Here is a 19,554-nt window from a genome sequence, read left to right as displayed (position 1 = left end):
AGGTGGGGAGCAAAGGTCAGGCCCATGTCTGTCTTCCCCACCCCCTACCCAGTTCCAGCACTGAGGGCCTGACCAGAGGACCCAGGCATCTAGTGCTCCCAGAGAAAAGCTTTTACAAACCTCCCATTATTTTATAAATGGGAGTCCTCAGGTAGATGGTAGGATGGTGAGAGGAAGTGACTTCCTTAGGTTACACACTAATATAAGTGGCAATGCTAGGATCCAAATTCAGAATTCTTTCAACTGCGTCTTGAGTCCATGGACCTGAGCTCAGATTCCAGGTAAGTCACTTATTGTGTGGCCCTGGGCAAGTCACTACCTCTCTGGGCCTGAATCACAAAATGAGAAGGTTGGGTTACAGGCTCTCTGAGGTCTCCTCCACCTCTATATCCCACCTTATTGCTATCACTGTCATCGTCTTTGTTTGGGGCCAGCAATATTAGAAGAGTGATGAACTCCACTGACAAAAAACCAAGGAGAAGGGTACCCAGTATCTGCCCTCTCACTAATGGCCACAGGTCTAGGAGAAAAAGGGACCCAAGCATCAGAGTTCCTTCCCATCCTGACGCCGATGAACAGAAGCAGACTGAGAGGGGGGAGAAAAGCTTTAATGTCCAAGCCCAAAAGCCATGGAAAAGGTGCTGTCCCTTCCTGGCTACGGTCCCCTCACTGCACTGGGCCTCCCAGTTAAGAGAGAGACTTGAACTGACTCCCTGCCCCCAATCTCTTCAACCAATCCCAACTTAAAATATTGTAACATGGAAGGGAAAATGGCAGCCCATGTGATGACCAATGGGATATACCAAGACACTGACTAAAATGGTGGCCAGAAAGAAAGGAGGATGAGAGCCATCATGATGACCAGTGGGAGAAGTTGAAAGGGCAGGGAGCAGCTAACCAAGACAGCAATCCATTCCAACAGAAACAGGGGCCTTGCCTGACCCCACAGATGACAACTGCACCTCATCTTGACATTCCAGGTCCACCCCTTTCTTGCCACTCCACTGGCTACTCCCTTGTGGCTAGGAAGCGTTGAGAAGAGAGCGGGTATACAGGCCCTGGTAGTAGACCCCAGCCTCACCAAGTCCACCTCCACCCTCAGCCCCATAGCCAGGGAAACCCACGTCCAGCTTGGGAGCTGCCTGTGGCATCGGACTTGGCGCTGCCTGCTCCGACATCAGGTTACTAATAGAGAAGGGGTGGTTGAAGTTATAGGGGACATCCAACTTCAGCTCACTGGGGAGTTCCAAGCCAGGGAAATAGGGGCCCCCAGAGGGTGGGGGCGAGCTGCAGTTCAGGGTCCCTGCTGTTCCCTCCCCCCCACCCAGGGCCTCTGCCTCCGGAGCAGGGGGCCCAGGTGGTGGAGGTGGGGAGGAAGACAAGGCAGCTGAGGCAGCCCCGGCTGCTCCCCGGCCCCCTGGTCCCCCACCTCCACCCCCACCATCAGCTTTCTTGACTTTCTCCTCCAGCTTGAAGCGTTTCTGCCGCCGGAGATAGCAACCATTCTCAAACATGTTGCCAGAACCTGGGTGGAGGGCCCAGTAAGAGCCTTTGCCGGGTTTGTCCGGAGATCGGGCCACCTTGACAAAGCAATCATTGAAGGAAAGTGAGTGGCGGATGGAGTTCTGCCATCTCTGTTGGTTCTCTCGGTAGTACGGAAACAGGTCCATAATCCACTGATAAATCTCATTCAGGGTCAGCATCTTGCCAGGGGCCTGCTGGATAGCCATAGTGATGAGGGAGATGTAGGAGTATGGGGGTTTAGCGTGAGCCAGAGGACGGCGGTAACTGCCCTTCGGGGCCTCCTTTGGCCGACCTAGCACAGGTCCTGGGCCAGCATACCCTGGGCCCCCGCTGCTGCCCCCACTGGGTCCCAGAGCTGGGAATGGAGGTCCCAGAGGCGCTGGGGGAGCTGTTGGGGCCAGGGGACCAGCTGGAAGGGGTGAGGCTGGGAGGCCAGGAGGTGGGTATGGAGGGCTCAGGGGGCTCAGGGTCATGTAAGAATTGAGGGGGGTCATTGTGCTCATTGGTGTCACCGGTGGGTAGACCTGTAGAGGAAGAGGAAATAAAAGGAAAGGCTTACAGTGGGCAGGACACTCTCATCCACCTAACCAGGAAAAATGATCGGAAGAGTCTCTCTGTCTCTCCCCAGTTCTCTCCTGTCTCTTTCTCACCCACTGTCTCTGACTAGATGGAATTTCAGAAGATTCTCTGGGAGAGATTCTTTGATACCTCCCCCTCTCCAGCTATCCCTCTGACCTTCCTGGCTTCTCCTGGTCTCCCTGTGCCTTTCTCTCACTCCATATATCTGTCTGCACCTGTGCCTGGGCCACTCCTGCTGCCTCCGTTTTCCTCCCTCTCTATCCTTCTGCCTCTGTCTCTCTTCCCAACATGCAATCTCCATCTTTGTCTCTTTCCCCTCTGCCTGTCTGTCATCCCCTGTCTGTTTCTCTCATCCTCCCCTTTCCCCCTGGAAAATCCCGAATCTGAGGAACCAAGGGGTTGGATGTTTCAGCTGGGAAGGCTCTGGGTTCCCACAATTCAGGACGAAGCAGTAGCGATGATTCCAAGGCGGATTGGGGGAAAGGAGACAGAAGGGAGAGCAGCTGGAATGCTGGGTGCTTTGGGATTTCGAGGATTGAACTTCGATCACGTGGAAGGCTAAGAGAGGGCCAAGTTCCCGACCCCTTGTCCTCCAGATCCCCCAATTCACCATCTATTCCACATTAAAACAGCTTTAGGGCTCAGCCTGTCTCCACCCCATTCCAGGTGAGGTCGGACCAGTAGTCCTGCCCCATCTAACCCTGAACCACCCCGCTCCCCTAATCCTCTAGGCTTTCTCACGCCCCAGGGCTGAGAGATGAACCCCTGGTGTCCGGGTCTGAGCCGGATCTTTCTCCCAGGGTGGGGCCCTGGGGGAGGGACTTGGGAAAGGGGACCCACCCTTCTCACAGGCCGGAACTTCTTCCTGCCCCTGTCCCTGAGGGCTGGGGCCGGGAGGAGGAAGAAGAAGCCTAAACCCTGTGATTTGATAAGCCATCCAGGGGTTCAAGAGATGTCGGGAACTAGAAGGGATCTGGCTAGAAGGGGCCTTCCTCTGCAGGTCTACCCACCAGTGACACTGATGACTCACACAGCCTCAGGGCTATAGTTTTCCGAAGGGGAAACTGAGGCCCAGAGAGGGAACGATCATAAGAGTGATGGATTTAGAGCTGGGAGAGACCTTAGTGGTCTAGTCAATCCCCCTCCCCCCTTTTTTTTTTTTAACAGAAAAGGAAATAGGCTCTGAGCAGTGACCTGAGCCAAACCAGGTGGTTAATACAGCAAGGCTGGGACAGGGCTGATACTACTTGACCCCAGGCCCCTGTGGGATACCTATTTCCTTCCTCGCCCCACTGGGAGACGACAGGTGGTTGACATGGGTGAGGGCAGTGTTTCTCTCTTCTCCGTCACAGAAGGCACCAATGGGTGTGCACCTGGAGGACCTGACCTGCTGGTGGACATATACCAAGAATCATCCATGAAGGACTACCCATGAAGGGCTTCCCAGTCGGAGGATTTAGGGGGGAAATCCTGACTCTGCCAATGGCTAGCTGGGGGGCCTTGAGCAAGTCATTTTGTCTCTTTGGGTCTCAGTTTCCCCATCTTATTCCTACTGGAGGTACATTTTCAGTGACCTAGTTTTGCCACCTTGGAGTTCTCTCTGACTCCTAATCAGCTGCCAGTTCTTATTGATTCTACCCATACAACACCTCTGTTCTCTCCAAGTCACACAGACACTATCCACTGCCTTCCTCACAAATTTCCAGTGGCTCCCTATGGCCTCCAGGGTCAAATACAAATTCCTCAGCCTGGCATTGAAAGCCCTCCACCATCTGGCTCCCACTTGCCCTTCCCATATAATTTCCCCCTATACAAATTCTCTGTTCTGGTAGTAGGGAGCTGTGCCCAGTAACTGGCATCCCATGTCCTGCAAGGCTGTTTCTCATGCCCAGAATGCTTTCCCTACTCTCTTCTACCACTCTAAATGTCCTGCCTCCTATGAGAGACCCTTTCCAGGAAGCTCTTGAGGAGAGGGGCCAGTCGTGAATTTTTCCATCTTTGTATTCCTAGCAAATTGGTATACAGTAGGAACTTAATTATTGTTGGCTGAAGTGGGTTGAATTGGTCCTTTCAGCAGTTAATGTTCTTTAGATCAATTAGCATTGCCTTGTATAGATTTCCTATCAAAAACTTGTGTGTATTTCACCCCATTGGAATATAAGCTTCCTGAGGGCAGGGGCTGGTTTGCCTGTCTTTGTTTGCCCAGCAGCTAGTGCCTGGTTGGACTGCAATAAGTTGTAAAATAAAAGGATTGGTCTAGATCAGGGGTTTTTGTGTCACAGACCCAAGAGTGTGCTGAAACCAGCTTGAATGAGCTCACAAGAGCTGAGTCAGATTTTCAATGTGATCGTTTACACTCCAGAATCAGAAAGTGCTACCAGTCAGGATTTGGCTTATTCTTTTGATTTTTTAGACTTGAGAAAGTGATGGAAAAAATTATAATGAAGCTGAAGCTTCAGGGTAGTTAAGTGCTGCAGTGGATAGAACCCTGGCCCTGGAGACAGGAGGGCCTGAGTTCAAATGTGCCCTGAGACACTTGACCAGGGGTGGGGAACCTGTGACCGATTCTTGATCCTTGGGTGTGGCCTCAAAAGGCCTCTCACTGAGTTCAAGTTTTATAGAACAAATCCTTTTATTAAGGGGATCTGTTCTGTGACATTTGGATTAAGTCAAAGGGCCGCACTTGAGGACCTAGAGAGTCACATGTGGCCTCAAGGTCACAGATTCCCCACCCTTGCACTCAACACTTACTAGCTGTGTGACTCCAGGCAAGTCATTTAATCTCAATTGCCTCACCAAAAGAAGGAAGGAAGGAAGGAAGGAAGGAAGGAAGGAAGGAAGGAAGGAAGGAAGGAAGGAAGGAAGGAAGGAAGGAAGGAAGGAAGGAAGGGAGGGAGGGAGGGAGGGAGGAAGGGAGGGAAGGAGGGGGAAAGAGGGAAAGAAAGAAAGAAAGAGGGAAAGAAGAAAGGAAGGAAGGAAGAAAGGAAGGAAGGAAGGAAGGAAGGAAGGAAGGAAGGAAGGAAGGAAGGAAGGAAGGAAGGGAGGGAAAGATTAAGCTTCAACGTGTGTCCTGTAGTTTTTTGGGGGGGGGGGTTTTGGAAAGCTAGTTATAAAACATTTACCAACATACCTCTACATAGACCTGTCTTATGGGAATTTAAATAATTAAAGGAAATTCTAAATTTCAATTAGAGTGAAAATAAAGATGGACTTTTTTTATTTAACCATCCAAATCCAAAGACCCTCTGAAATCTGTCCATGATACCCTTTAGGGGTCCACAGACCACCAAGTTAAGAATTTGTGGTAGAGATGATACTTAAGATCCTTTCCATGCTAATGGTCTATGATTCTAAGTGTTCTATCATGGTAGCAAGTCTCCTTTCCTCTTGAACTCAGTAAAATACAGTTGAGCTGAGGCATCTGTGAAATCCCTCCCAGCTCAAGATCTCATACCTTCCATTGTCAGAGAGCTCACTACTTTGAAATGTGTCTGCCACCTAGTAAAAAGAGCCATAAGCCAAGTTCAGAAGCCCTGAGTTTGAGTATTGACTTGGCTCCTATCATGCTTTGTGATCTTGGGCAAGTCCTTTCTGCTTCTAAGTGGATCTTTCCTCATCTGCAAGATAAGGGTAGTGGCCTTAATGAAGGACCTTCCAACTCCTGAACCAAAGAAATGGTTTCATCAGATCCCAGCCTCATCCTATAGGAGACTAGAGAACTGGGATTGGGTGCTCCTGCTCCTTGGGTAGGTGAGGATGAGCCTTTCATCTCAGCCAGACTCCTACCTACACCTTGACCTGACAGTTGAGCCTTGAGGCTACAGTTATCCCCAGGTATCCCCCCACTCACCCCAGGCTCCATACTCCTCTCCCATGCAAAGTACACTAGTGACTGTTGGAAACACAAAGACTTTCCTCAGGGATCTGCTCCCCCAGCCCCATTTTCTAGCCAGTACATGGTCATTGGAGCTGGGGTGACTCAGGAAAGACACCTCCCTGCCTGCTCTCTTCCTCCTCAGTTTGGTATGGTAGAAAGAGCCCTGGGCAGGGATTCGGGAGGCCTGGTTCTGTCCTGGACTCACTTTGTAACTTAAAGCAAGCTCCTTTCCTCTCTCTCAACCTGTTTTCCCATCTGTGAAATGGGAAGGTAGATTAGAGTAAGTGGTCTGTCTAATAAACGTCTCCTGACATTATGGGTTGTCAGGTCCTCCTCTAGCTCTGACCTTTTATGTTCTGTCTTATGTTCTACATTCTAAGGGGTCATTCTAGCTGATATGATTTGGTCTAAGAGTCCTCTCAGCTCTGGCGTTCTATATTCTAGTCATGGTGTAAAGGGAACACAATGTTAGATTTAGAATCAGGAAGACCTAGTTTGAAATCTGCATCAGATGTTTAAAAACTGTGTAACCCTATACAAATCACCTAACCTTTCTCTCAGCCTCAGAGAGGCTTCCACATCTGTAAAATGAGAGGAAGAAACTGGATGACTTATTAAAGGTCCCTTACAACTTTAAAATCTATGCTCTAATGAATCTAGAGAATCCCTCCCATTCTTCGTTCTAGGGTCCCATTCAGATCTGATATTCCAAGTTCTAAACTCTCTCTCTGGTGTGATATTCTCTGTTTTATGTTTTGAGGTACCTCCCAACTCTGACCTGCTCTATTCTCAGAATGGGAGGCCCAGGTGCTGGGCAGGCAGTGGGGGTGGGGGGGTGTTTGTCCAGCTCGGGCGGGTCCCTGGGTCGATAAGGGGCCAGATAAGGGCCCCTATCCCCACCCCCTCTGAGCCACATTGCTGGAGCCCAGGTGTGGCCTACCCTACCCTGGCCTGACTGTCCGGAGCCCAGCCCAGCCAAGTATAGGCAGCTGAGAGCCAGATACACTTCTCCCTATACCCACCCACCAAGGCAGGTCTTCTTAGGGTCCCCATAATGGGAGCCCAAGCTTTGTATTACATACTATGTCCTCCCTGGATAACAAGGCTTAGGCTAGCTAGGTAGCCTTTGAATTCCCTTCCAAATCTGCCCTTCTATGGCTCTCCTCTATCCCTTCCCCCACTCCTGGGACATTATGTCCTCTCTGGATCCTTGGTATACTCCAGATTAGCTCCCCAAAGTGACATCCAAAATTATACCTCCCTAGATAATATCTGCTTCCTTCGAAGCTGCATCTTCTGGATGGTATTGCTGGGGTTGTATGCCCCCAAACTGTGGCTCCTTAAACAGTATCCCTTCAAAGTTTGTCACCAGACTGTCTCCCCCAGAAGAATTCTGTTACTCTCTAAATCCCCAAACTGTTCCCCCAAAATTCTCCGAGTGGTTTACGTCCACTGCCCAAACTCTATTCCCCTAAGCAGTCCTCTGGTCCTGTTCTCTCATCTTCATGTCTCCCCCAGCTGTGGTCCCTCCAAAAAAGAAGGGACCTATCTCTCATAAACTATCTCCCCCAAGGGTGTTTCTGCCTCCAGACGAATCCATCAAGACAAGCCCTTGAGATCCACATAGCTCTCTGTTTCTCTTCATCTGTGTCCTCTGTTGAGATATCCTTCCAAGCTACTAAGGATATATCCAGGTAGATATAGCCTTCCTTAAATTTTGTCCCTCCAAATTGTGATTCCCCCAAACCATATCTCCCTAGGTAACACCCCTATGATAATGTCTTCTCAAATTCTGTCCCTCGGCAGGATCTTCTCAGGTCTCTGTTTCTCCAAGTTATAGCTTCCTCAAAACTCTGTCCCCCTAAATTATATCTTCCCGAGAATATTAACCTCCCTTCAAAAAACAAGTCCCTTAGAAAGGTGGTTCTCAAACTTTTTGTTCTCCAGACCTCTTTACACTCTGAAAAATTAAGGCCCTCCTCCCGCAAAAAAGCTTTTGTTAATGTGGGTTATATCTACCTATCAATATTTACCATATTTAAAAATTAGAAGGTCTTAGTATCATTATGAAAATCGTTTTAACCTCGTGGATCCAGAATTCCTGAAACGGCCTTGAAGAGCCTCAGGGGTCCCTGGTCCACACTTGGAGAATCATTGCTTTGGAGGATATAGGATTTAGATTTGGAAAGTATTCTACAGGTCATTCCCAAACCTTGTACTCCCAACAGTATCCCTTTGGACTTGTAGCTCCCCCAGTCCGTGTCCCCCTAAACAACACCTTCCGTGTGGCATCTATCGACTGAACTCTGTATCCCAAACTCCACGTAGCCAATTTTGCCAGCCCATGAAGTATCCCCTCAATTCTATGTAAATGGCTAACCCCAAACTTCTCCCCCCTCAATCTCCCTTCCCAAAACCACCTTGCCTATTTCCTGACATTTTAATGATCCAAAAAGGGGAAGGGGAAAGGGAAGGGAAAAAAGGAAGGGGAAGAGGAAGGGGAAGGTTTCTTTTTCAACTTCTTGCTCCCCTTTGCTAACTTTGACTCCAGGGGAAAGGGAGAGAGACCTAGTCTCCTGATCACCCTGAGCTCCAGGGAGGGAGGCTCCAGTGTCCCATTCCTGGCTCCCCTCCCCCACTGCTGGCGGCAGGAGAAGGATCAGGGAGCTTGTCTCCCTCATACTTAGCAAGTTGGAGAGAGTGGAACTAAGCATAGGCTCCCAGCCACGTCCCAACTCTGAGTCTTAGGGAGCAGATTGATGGGGATCCCTAATACCTAGAGTTCCTGGGAAAGGAGAGCCAGGCTGTGGGGACCAGAGGCTGGGATATTCCCACCAAAGGCCAAGGGGGAGTCCCCCTCCTTCGGGCTGGGCACCCGCTGCCCCCTCCAGCCACAGGGGCCGCCCAGAAAGAAAAAAAATCAATAACACAGCCGGCTTTCATTGGGAGCCGCCCTCCTGCTCAGCCCCCTCCATCCCTGCCTGAGGACTGGGGCTTGGCTCAGCTTTTCCAACATCACCCCCCCCAAACATATACACACATACACTACCTTACCCTTCTCTTTCCTTGGAAAGGGAGACCCCAGCATCCTGGCTCCCAGACCTCTTACCTCTACCATGCCACTCTCTTAAATTGGGAAGCTGGGCATATCCCAGGAGTCCCCCTACTCGTATATGTATAAACATCCTCCTTTCAACAAGTTTTGAGGTCGGTCTCCCTTGATCCAGATGTCTCAAACCCCAAACCTACTGCTCTCCAAGGAAGTAAGTCCTTCTCATACTAAAGCCCCTTAGAGCAGAAACTTGAGTTTCCAAGTGCCCTGTGCCCGTGAGGCTGGTTCTCAAGGTGAGCAGCCCAGGCCCCAAACTTTGTCTAGACCCCAGACTCTGGGGCAAGGATAAGGACATCCAGGCCCAGAGCCCCATCCCATGCCCTCCCTCACATCTCGTTGCCCAACCTGAGGGAATCGAGAGTTCATGTTCACCCAGAAGCAGCGGCAGCATAAGCAAGTTATAGACTCCCATCTCTCTGTCTCCCCAAGCCCCTGGTTCTCCCTGTCCCTCAATAACCTCCAGTTGAGGGACTCAGTAATATGCCCCAACCACCAGACCCTTTTAGGAAGAAAGCAGGCAGGATAGGGGTTAGACTTTAGAAAGGATGACCAGACTGGTCTGTGCAGTCCAGAATGGGGGGGAAGGCTGGGTGGGACTGGGATGATTCCTCTCCCTACTGTGGCTGTCCACTTCTCTCTTCCCATCCCCCCTAATAGTATGTTCTAAATATGTTCTTGAGAACAGACAGGGATGGGGGAAGGAAGGGTGACTCTGAGCCTCAGAGAACTAAGACCCCTTATGCCATGGAAGACACAGGGACCCTATCTCTGCTCTGGGCTGCCTCTGTCTATAGGTTCTTCCCTCCCCCAGCTCCGATCTCTAACTGTCTCCCAGACCCCTCTGTGGATGTTACTTTCCTCAGGTCTTTCATCCCTAATGTCTGAGCCCCGACGTTTTCCTGTTGCTGATTTCTGCTCCCTCAGCCCCGTTTCTCAACTCTCCAGGCACCCCCACTCGCTTCACCCCCGAAAACCCGAAGCCGGGCTGTCCAAGATCAAAGGAGAGAACATTTGGAAAGCACTTAGCGCTGTCCCTGGCACACAGTAGGCACCTCAGAAATGCTCTTTCCTTGCATCTCTCCCTACGAGTGATCTCCGACCCACTCCTCGTGGCTGATCTGTCCCGGTCTCTGGTTCCTCCGTCCCTGCCCCTAGCTCTGGTCCCCGCCTCCCCACGGGTCGGGCTCCCACCTCGGAAGCCTCTGGAAAGTAGCTCCACTCGCTCAGCTCGTGCGCCTCCATCTTCACGGAGGGGGCGGCGCCCAGCATCCCCCGGGGGGGGCGGCTCCGGGCAAGCCCACCCCCCTCGCCCCCGGACCTCGGGGTCCCCGGAGGTCTTGGTCTTTGCCGGGGATCTCCAAGCGTAGAGGCCGTGGGTGTGCGCTCCGCGGTGCGCTGCGCTGCCTGCCTGGCCGGCGTCGGCCCGCGCGCTCTCCTGGGCTTTATAGCCAGGTAGCCTCCGCCCCCGGCGGAGCCCGGCCCCGGCTGCCTCCCTCTCCACCTCTACCCACCCCCCCGGGGGAGGGAGGTGAGTGGGGAGATGCTGCAGGGCTCGACGCGCCCTCTGCGGGCTGGTGAGGGCGGACCCAGGTGTCGGGGCTTTCCACCCAGGAGCGATGGAGAAAGGATCCAGCGGGGAAATAAGCCCAGGAGTCCCGGCACCCAGCAGGAGCCCTCTGGTGGCCGCGCGAAGATGGGTCGGGTGGTAGAGTCACGGAACAGCTCTAGATTAGCAGTGGAATCGGAATGAGCCTGAGAAAGGGGCCATCTAATCTAACCCCCTCATTTTATAGACGAGGAAACTGAGGCCCCAGGTCACACCAGTAGTCAGTGACACCAGCTCGGACCAGCAGGTTCCCTTGTACACTCTTGTCCTGGGGGAGGGCGTCCCACGCCTTTGTCCCCAACCGGCCAAGTCTGGCAGGCAGGAGAAGGGAAACTCGTCCCCAAAGTCAGGGATCCCAGGAAAATAGAATTAAAACGCAAACACTCAGAAACAGACAAGGATGGAGGCTTCAACTGTAATCCCTTTTACATCAGCTCTACATGGGCTTACCCTTCAGAACACTTTTCTCTACACATAACTCTCTCTGCAACCCCATCAGCCACTGTCATCTCTGTGCAGATGACTCTCAGGTCTCCATATGCAGCCTTCCTCTCTCTTCTGAGATCCAGTATCAGCTGCCTCCTGGACATGTCCTATAGCACCCCCCTATAATGTCCCAAGGGGAACTCATCTTCTTCTCCCTGAATCCACCATCCTTCCTAACCTGTATGTTTCTGTCAAGGTTATTGACATCTATCTTGACTCCTCACTCTCCCTCATCCCATATCCAGTCAGCTATTGTCCTTTTGATCCTATTGCATTTGTCCCCTTCTCTGCACTCACACAGCCAGCACCCTACTTCAAGCCTTCCTCACCCCTCCTTTGGATTACTGCAAGTGCCCCCTTGTTGATCTCCAGGCATCCCTATTATCCCTTTTCCAATTCACCTTTCATATGGCTGCCAAATGGATATTCCCAAAGTGCAGAATTGATTGTGTCACTCCTATCAGGGCCCTCTAGGATAAATTAAAACTCTTGTTAGTCTTTTGAAGCACTTCCCAATCTCCTTCCTGCACACCATGGTCCAGCCAAAGTGACCTGGAATTCCATCTGTCTTCTGCATAGGCTTGTACTAGCGCCTGGAATGCTCTCTCTCCTTTCTTCTCTCTGTCCCTTGGAATCCCTACCTCCATTCAACACTCATCTAAAGTGCTACCTCCTACATATGCCCTTTCCTTTCAAACATTAGGTATCTCCCCATGTGAGACTCCATCTCACATGAAAAGGTGGCAAAGGTCAATCAATCTCTCTACATGCACATGATCCCATTCCCTCCCATCTTTGCCAGCAGGTTGCTCCTCTGTCATCCCTACTCTCTCATTTTCTTTTTTAATTAAGTTATTTACTTTTAATTTTCAACCTTCACTTCCATAAGATTTTGAATTTTAAATTTTCTTCTCCTCCTTTCTTCTCTTCTCCCTTCCCCAAGACAGTATGCAATCTGATACAGGTTCTGCATATGCATTCATATTAAACATATCTTCACATTAGTCATGTTGTAAAGAAAAATTAGAACCAATTTTGAGGAACTATGAGAAAGAAGAAACAAAACAACAAAAAAAGAGAGCAAATGGTAGTCTTTGATCTGCATTCAGACTCCATAATTCTTTCTCTGGATGTTTCACTTTCAATCTCTTCCTGTCCACCAGCTGCCTCCCTGTTGCCTACAAACATATCCAAGTCTCCTTCATAAAACCCTCACTTGATCATCCTGTTAACTACTGTTCCATAGCTCTCCTTCCTTTTGTGGCTAATATTCTTGAGAAGACCATCTACATCTAGGGCCTCTACTTCCTTTCCTTTCACTCTCCTCTTAACTCTGGGCAGCTTGGCTTCCAACCTCATCATTCTGTCACCATCCTCTTCTCCTTAATAAACAATTCTCTCTAGGTTTTCTTGACACTGCTCCATCTCCTCATTTTCCTATCTGTCTGAACACTCCTTAGTCTCCTTTGCTAGATCCCCATCCAGATCACACTGAGTAATTTCATCCAGGTTATATCAGCTAATTGTGGGTAGCCCCAAGGTACTGTTCTGGGTCCTCATCTCTTCTGCCCTCTGTACTCATCTCATCAGCTTCCATTGATTCAATTATCATCTCCAAGCAGGAAATTCTCAGATCTATTTGTCCAGCCCTGGCCTCTCTCCTGAACTTCTCACATCCCATCTACCTATTGGACCTTTGAGGTCAATGATTCCTAGATATTGAAAGCTCAGCAGGCATAAAACGGAATTCATTGTCTTCTCTCGCCCCATCAAAAAAAATCTTCCCCTCTTCCAAACTTCCCTATTACTACTGAGATCACCATGATCTCCCATTCACCCAAGGCTCACAGCTTCAGCATTATCCTGAACTTTTCATTCACACTTAGCCCATATATACAATCCATTGCCAAATCTTATCATTTCTACCATCATAATTTCTCTCCAATAACATCATCTTCCAAGGGTTGATGGGGGAAGAAGCCTGGATGAGTTCTCTTCCTGTCTCTCCACTCATATTACAACCACCCTGGTGCAGGCTCTCATCACCCCACACCCAGGCTAGCTCAATAGCCTTCTGGTGAGTCTGCCTGACTCATCTCTCCCACTCCGATCTCTCTATTCAGCTTCCAAAGTGACCTTTCTAAAGCCCAAGACTGACCATGCTACTTTCCTACTCAGTGAACTTCAGTGCATCCCTAGGAACCAATGGTTCATCCAGGATCCAATATATAATTATAAGGCTTTTAAAATTCTTCCTACCCTGGCCCTTTCCTACCTTTCCAGTCTTCTTACACTTGATTCCTCTCCAAGGACTTCATACTCCACCCACCATGGCCTCCTTATTTTGCCTAGCATGATGCTCCATCCTCCAACTATGTACCCACAGCTATGTCCTCCATGTCCAATGAGTTCTTCTTCCTCACTTCTATCTTCTGGCTTTCCTGGATTCTATAAATACTCAACTGAAATCCCACCTTCTCCAAGAGGCCACTGCTGGTCTGTACCCACATCACCACCCCTTACTTTTAATGCCTTACATCAATAGTTATCTCCAATTTATATTGTTGTAGAGGGACCACAGCCTTCTAGCTGTGTGACCCTGGGCAAGTCACTTAGCCTTGTTTGCCTCAGTTTCCTCATCTGTAAAATAAATTGGAGAAGGAAATGGCAAACCACTCCAGTATCTTTGCCAAGAAAAACCCAAATAGGGTCATGCAGAGCTGGACATGACTGAAACAACTGAACAGCAACAAAAGGGGGACCATGCTTAGGTCTGCACTTTCTGGGGGACTGTACAGAGAATTCATGGACATTTTTTCCCTGCTTCCAATTCAACAGGTAGAAGTCTGTTTCTGGGCAATAATGGATGACTGTGGTTGCTCCTGTACAATGTCAAAAAGTCTTTCCATTAACTTCAATTCCCAAAGAACTGATGACTCGCAGGGTGCTGAACTAGACTTAAGTATACATACAAAATGGGACATCTATCCATACCTTGCGCTCTTTTCTTTCCTGGCAGGGAGTGGGACAAGGATTCCATGAAGCTGCCTGGTTGAGGAGGGGAAACTTGTCACATCTCCTCACTTGGCAGCCATGTGTCCATGATCATATGGCACGTGTATTTCTTTTGAGTTTATTCTTTCTGGATATTAGATGAATGAGTATTCTAAGATGGGAGTGTCCAAATGATCTGCTAAGTTTATGAATTCCAGAGGTGCCACTGAAGGTCCCATAGGGTGACCAAAGGTGGGTAGCAAGAACCACCAGAATGGTAAAAGCTGATGACAGAGGAGTTTCACTCAGAGAGATAAAGACTGTCACCCAAGGATGGTGATGGCTTCAGGGAATGAGAACCCTTGCAGTAGACGGAAGGGACAACTCTGGACTCTATAAAGGGAACAATCCAAAGGCCCTAGTGGAAAGCTACACCTAACAGGAAACTCATGAGGACTCCACCAATTCAATAATATAATAATAGGAACAACAATTGAGAAGTATCCATGGCCACATTTGCCTCATTTTCTAATTGAAGTCTGAGCACACTTTCCTCGGAGACCTCAGATATGCAAAGGAGACTATACCTGTACTATGTAATACTATAGGGGAAATATTTTATACCAGTTACTTTTCTGATACCTTCTTACTAAATGCCCTTTCCTAAAAAGCTAATGGGAGTTTTAGCTTACTGATTGATAACTGGGAGCATATTGGTGGGACTGCAGGAGTCACAATATTAGAAATTTCAACTTTTCAGAATTATCCTTAGGTCCTTGAGGGAAATGGTAGTCACTTCCCTGTGAGGCCTCAACCTGCCAGTGGATATAAGCTATATTCAAAGTCAAAGGAGACTTCATATAGGAGGTGGTACTTGAGTTGAACATTGAACGAAACTATAGATTCTAAGACATGGAAATCAGGATGGCATACATTCCTGGCATGAGCCTTCATAAGGACTGATAGATGTACTGTGTTGGTGGAATCAGCAAGGCAAAGTATCTGATTAAATGTGGACAGTAAGAGTTGGGAAGTGGAGATTAATTTGATTCAATGAGTCTAGGGACTTTTAAGACAAGTCGAGGAACTATAAATATTCTCCACTCATACAGCCTCTGTCCCATTTCAGGCTTTCGATACCTCTTGCATAGATTATTGTAATGGCCTCCTAATTAGTCTCCCTGCCTCTAAACTTTTTCTTCTCTTTTGTTTCTCTTTCATCCTCCACACAGATGCCAAAATGATATTACTAAAACATAGGTCCGACCATGTAATTCTCAATCAGAAATCTTCAGTCGATCCCCGTTTGTTCTCCTCAGCCTGGCATTCATTGCCCTTCAAAATCTGTCTCCTACCTACCTTTGCAGTATTATTTCATATTATGTCCCTTCATTCATTCTCCTTTCCAGTCAATGGGCCACTAGCTGTTTCCCATATTTAAGTTAATATGGTTTATTGAAGATATAATTTTTCCACAGAAGACTCATTTAGTTGCATGGCAGAAATTTTTGTATGTTGTTTCATCATTAGCATTGCTTTTCTCATTATTCTTTCTGATTTCTTCTTTGACTCACCCATTCATTATCATGTCTCTAGTGAATTCCGTATCTATTGTTCATGATTCCCAAACTGATAATTATTTTTTATTGTGCTATGATCTGTAAAGGATGTGTTTACTATTTCTATCTTTTCCCATTTATTTACACTATTACACTTCCTTAATATAGTCAATTTTTGTACAAATTTCTTGTGGTGTTGAGATATATGGATTTTCTTTAGCCGTCACTTTCAGAAGATGCCATATCTTTCGGCTTTAATTTTTCTGGAAATTTGTTTAATTCTATAAATTTTTTTCATTTTTCTATGTAATATTTATCCAAATACCAGAGACTTTAAGGTCTCACCATTGCTGTGTTACTATCTAAATCTTCTTACAATTTAGTTAACTTTTCCTTTGTGAGGTTAGATGCTATACCATTTGCTACATGTCAGTTTAAAACTGAGGTTGGTTTGTTGTCTGTGGTTCCTATAGCATAATGTACCTTGCTTTTTTATCTCTATATATATTGTGGATTTTTGTTTTTCCTTTATCTGAGCAACTCCTTCTTTTTGGATTCACCAATTCATAGTAAACTTTGTTTCAGCCTCTACATATTCTGCATGTCTTTGCTTTAGACATGTTTCTTATGAACAACAGATTGCGGTGCTCTGTTATCCAATCTGTTACTCTTTCATTTTATTGGATTGTTTAGTCTGTCTACATTTAAAGTTATAAAAGATTTTCTGTTTTCTTCCATTTGTGTTTCTAGTATTTTTTTTTCCAAAATTAGATTTTTTTTTTTTGTCCCATACATCATATTCCATCTTCCACCTCCATACCTTTGCAAAAGCTGTCCTCTGTGACTGGAAATCCCATGTTTCCTTCAAGTCACAGTTCAGGGGCTACCTCCTACATAAGGTGCCTGATCTCTCTGGTTATCAACATTCTCTTCCTCTTGAAATGACTTTGTGTCTTTTACTTATTTGTATGTATATCACTCCTCTTTACCCCAAGTAGAACACAAACTACTTGAGAGAATCGTTTAACTTTTGTCACTGTGTCCCTGGTGCCTAGCACAGTAGGTGCTGACATAGTGGGTGCTTATAAATGTTGAATTACATGGAAAAACTGGGATAGGTACTCAGAGACAGAGATGAGGAAATTGGAGACAGATATATGACATCAGAGACAGAGATGTGGGCTTAGGGTCAGTGACGGGGCTCAGAACTCACAGACATGAGTTCATAGAACTAGAAATCCAGAGATAGGAAGGAGTTCTCAGACACAGAGACAGAAACAAGGGTTTGAAGACAAAGGAGGAAACTTGAGGATGGGGTGGAATCTTAGATATGGTGATGGGGGCAGAGAGATAGGAATTTCAGTGCCAGAAATTGGGAGTCTGCAGTAAGAGATTCAGAGATGGGGGTTGGGACTCAGAAACAGGGATATCACAGACAGCAATGGAAATTCAGAGACAGAGATGAAAGTCCAGATATGGGAATGGGGACTCTGAAGTGAGGATGGGGGTTCAGTTATGGAAACTAGTCCTTGGAAGCAAGGATGAGGATCAGAGTTGGGAGCATGAAGTCAGAGGCAGAGATGTCGAGTTCCTAGACAGGCACTGGAGCAGAGGTTGAGATGGGTTTGAGTCAAAATAATTTAAGACATGATCAGTAGTGGTCTGGTAAATTTCTGGATACAGCCTCAGAGGAAAGAATCAGGATCCAGGTATGGGAATAAAGGATCAGAGATGGGGATGGAGCTGAGAAAGTGACTCAGGCTCAGAAACTCAAAGGGAGACTTTCATATTGGCCTTATAATTAGTCTCTTCTAATGCATCCTCCATAGTGGTACAATCCTAAAGCACAGATTTGCCTAGGCTCCTCCTCTACTCAAGAATCTTCCATGGCTCTCTCTTACTTCTAAGAAAGCAAAACACACTCCTTAGCTCAGCACATTCACAATCTAACTGCAACCCACCTTTCCAGATATTTTTTCACATTACTCCATTCCAGTTACAATCACCTAGCTCTTTCCCCTCTCACTTCTGGGGTCTTTGCTCAGAGTATGCCATGTTCCTGGTGCACTGTGTGCCATGCCTAGAATACACTACCTCTGCACCTACATAAATTCCTAAGTTACTGACTCTAGGCAAGTCACTTCACCTCTGATTGTCTCACCTGTAAAATAAGAATAACAAAAGCACTTTCCTTGCAAGATTGTTGGGAGACTCAAATATTTGTAAAGTACATAGCAGAGTGCCGGGCATACAGTAGTTGCTGAATAAATGATTATTCCCCTTCCCTTCTCCCTTCAAGGCTCAGCTGCTAGGTGGCCTCCTACAGAATGCTTTTCTTGGCTCCTCCTTCCCAAAGTTTGCCCTCCCACCATCCTCAAAGAATATTTTGGGGTCTGGGCTAGTGACTTCCTCTAGGCAGAGAACTCCTGGTCCTTAATACAGAATGACTCACCTGTAAATTTTATTCTTGTATTTCCTGGGCACCGACTGGTTAAGCACTTGCCTTTAGTGATGAGGCTAGTATATATGTCAGAGACTGGAACCTCAGTATTCCTGATTGCAAAGGTGGGGGTGCCATCCCTCATCTCCCTCCAAACACATAATCATGGGAAATAGCTGAGCTTCCCAAAGCCCCTTTTCTCTCATTTGATCCTTCTAGCCTCCCTTTGGTATAGGTCCCATTTTACAGATGAGGAAACTCAAGATGAGAGGTTAGGGGACTTGTCAAAGGTCACCCCACCAGGAAGCGTGTGAGGAGGGACGTGGACCCACACCTTCCCAATGTCCCCTGGTGGTCTCTCTTAGAATGGAAGCTTCTGGAGGGCAGAGACCGTCATTCTCTCTGTATCTACGTGGGGCTGGTGAGTTAGGGGGTGTGAAGACTTCCCCAAGGCAATGAGTGGATGGGCACCATCCGTTCCAAGGCCATGAAGTCCAGCTCCTGAAGCAGGGGCTGGAAGGCCCCGAGGTCATGCACGGCCTCCCCAGCTTTCCCCAGTCCTGGGGACTCTTGACTCCCTGCGCTTCGCTGACTCTGGAGGAGGGAGGGGAGCCCCTCACTGGGGGCAGCCGGGCCTCGCTGGCCAGCCCAGACCAGAGACGTGCATACGGAGAGCATGGGACCCGGAGTGGGGAAGGCTTGGGTTCAGATTCAGCCACAGACCCGCACCAGCCCCCCGAACCCTAGCAAACCATGTCTCCTCGGGCTGCCTCAGTTTCTTCCACTGTAAAACGGGGCTAAGAGCACAACGCCTCACTGCACTTAGCACAGAGCCCGCGGGCACACAGCAGGCACTTGGTAAAGCTCGCTCCCTCCCCTCCCCCTCCCCCGCAGGAAGCAGCCTGGTACCCAGGTCCTGGATTCCAACACTGCGTCTGCTGCCTGCTCCCTGCAACACCTCCTCTGTATCACCAGGAGGCGCTGGAGCAGCTGGGTCTCAGGGCTTCCCCCGCTCCCAGCACCCGTGTTCACAGAACTTGGGGGCGGGGAGAGATAAAACAGAAAATCACTGGGGGTGGCAGGAACAGCAGAGGCTGGCCAGCAGGTGGTGGCCTCCAGCGAGTGCTCTCCTGGAAGGGGGGACCCCGGGCCATGGACAAGGCCTAAGCAGGGCGTCTGGCGCTCGTGACTCGGAGGGGGCTGGAGCGCGCAGGGAAGGGGTCTCCAGCGGCCCTGGGGGGTCATCCGGCTGGACGCAGCGCCCCGGCCTGTGCAGGACCCGCGACAGCGTCCCGCCTCGCAGCCCGGCCCAGGCCCGGAAGACTCCACTCCCTTCCGCCTCCCATTCCGCTCCACGCTGCTCTCTGCGACCACGAG

The 19,554-nt window shown here is 48.6% G+C and overlaps 1 protein-coding gene across 2 annotated transcripts; it reads right to left on the bottom strand.

Annotated features, from left to right (window-relative positions):
- Positions 1-587: 587 nt before the first annotated feature.
- FOXA3 (forkhead box A3) lies at positions 588-10,499 on the bottom strand. Of its 2 annotated transcripts, none has more exons than XM_072608037.1 (2): positions 10,284-10,499; positions 588-2,048 (listed from the first exon to the last, which is right to left on the bottom strand). In XM_072608037.1, the coding sequence occupies exons 1-2, from the start codon at positions 10,359-10,361 to the stop codon at positions 1,023-1,025; spliced, it is 1,104 nt and encodes a 367-aa protein (XP_072464138.1). In that variant the 5' UTR covers positions 10,362-10,499; the 3' UTR covers positions 588-1,022. The 2 variants fall into 2 exon arrangements, with proteins under 2 accessions (XP_072464138.1, XP_072464139.1); XM_072608038.1 differs by lacking the exon at positions 10,284-10,499 and adding an exon at positions 3,376-8,387.
- Between the last annotated feature and the right edge of the window lie 9,055 nt (positions 10,500-19,554).

Source organism: Notamacropus eugenii, chromosome 5 (genome assembly GCF_028372415.1).
Source record: "Notamacropus eugenii isolate mMacEug1 chromosome 5, mMacEug1.pri_v2, whole genome shotgun sequence".
Taxonomy (NCBI): Eukaryota; Metazoa; Chordata; class Mammalia; order Diprotodontia; family Macropodidae; genus Notamacropus; species Notamacropus eugenii.
The sequence above is the reverse complement of the archived record's forward strand: the minus strand, read 5'-3'. Positions and strand labels throughout refer to the sequence as shown.

What these genes read in the sequence shown, in the direction of transcription:
- FOXA3 (XM_072608037.1), bottom strand. Translation starts at nt 10,361, where the DNA reads ATGCTGGGCGCCGCCCCCTCCGTGAAGATGGAGGCGCACGAGCTGAGC. An exon ending in ACTTTCCAGAGGCTTCCGAG is followed by an intron (nt 2,049 to 10,283) that starts GTGGGAGCCCGA and finishes CTTCCTCTACAG; the next exon opens with GTCTACCCACCGGTGACACC.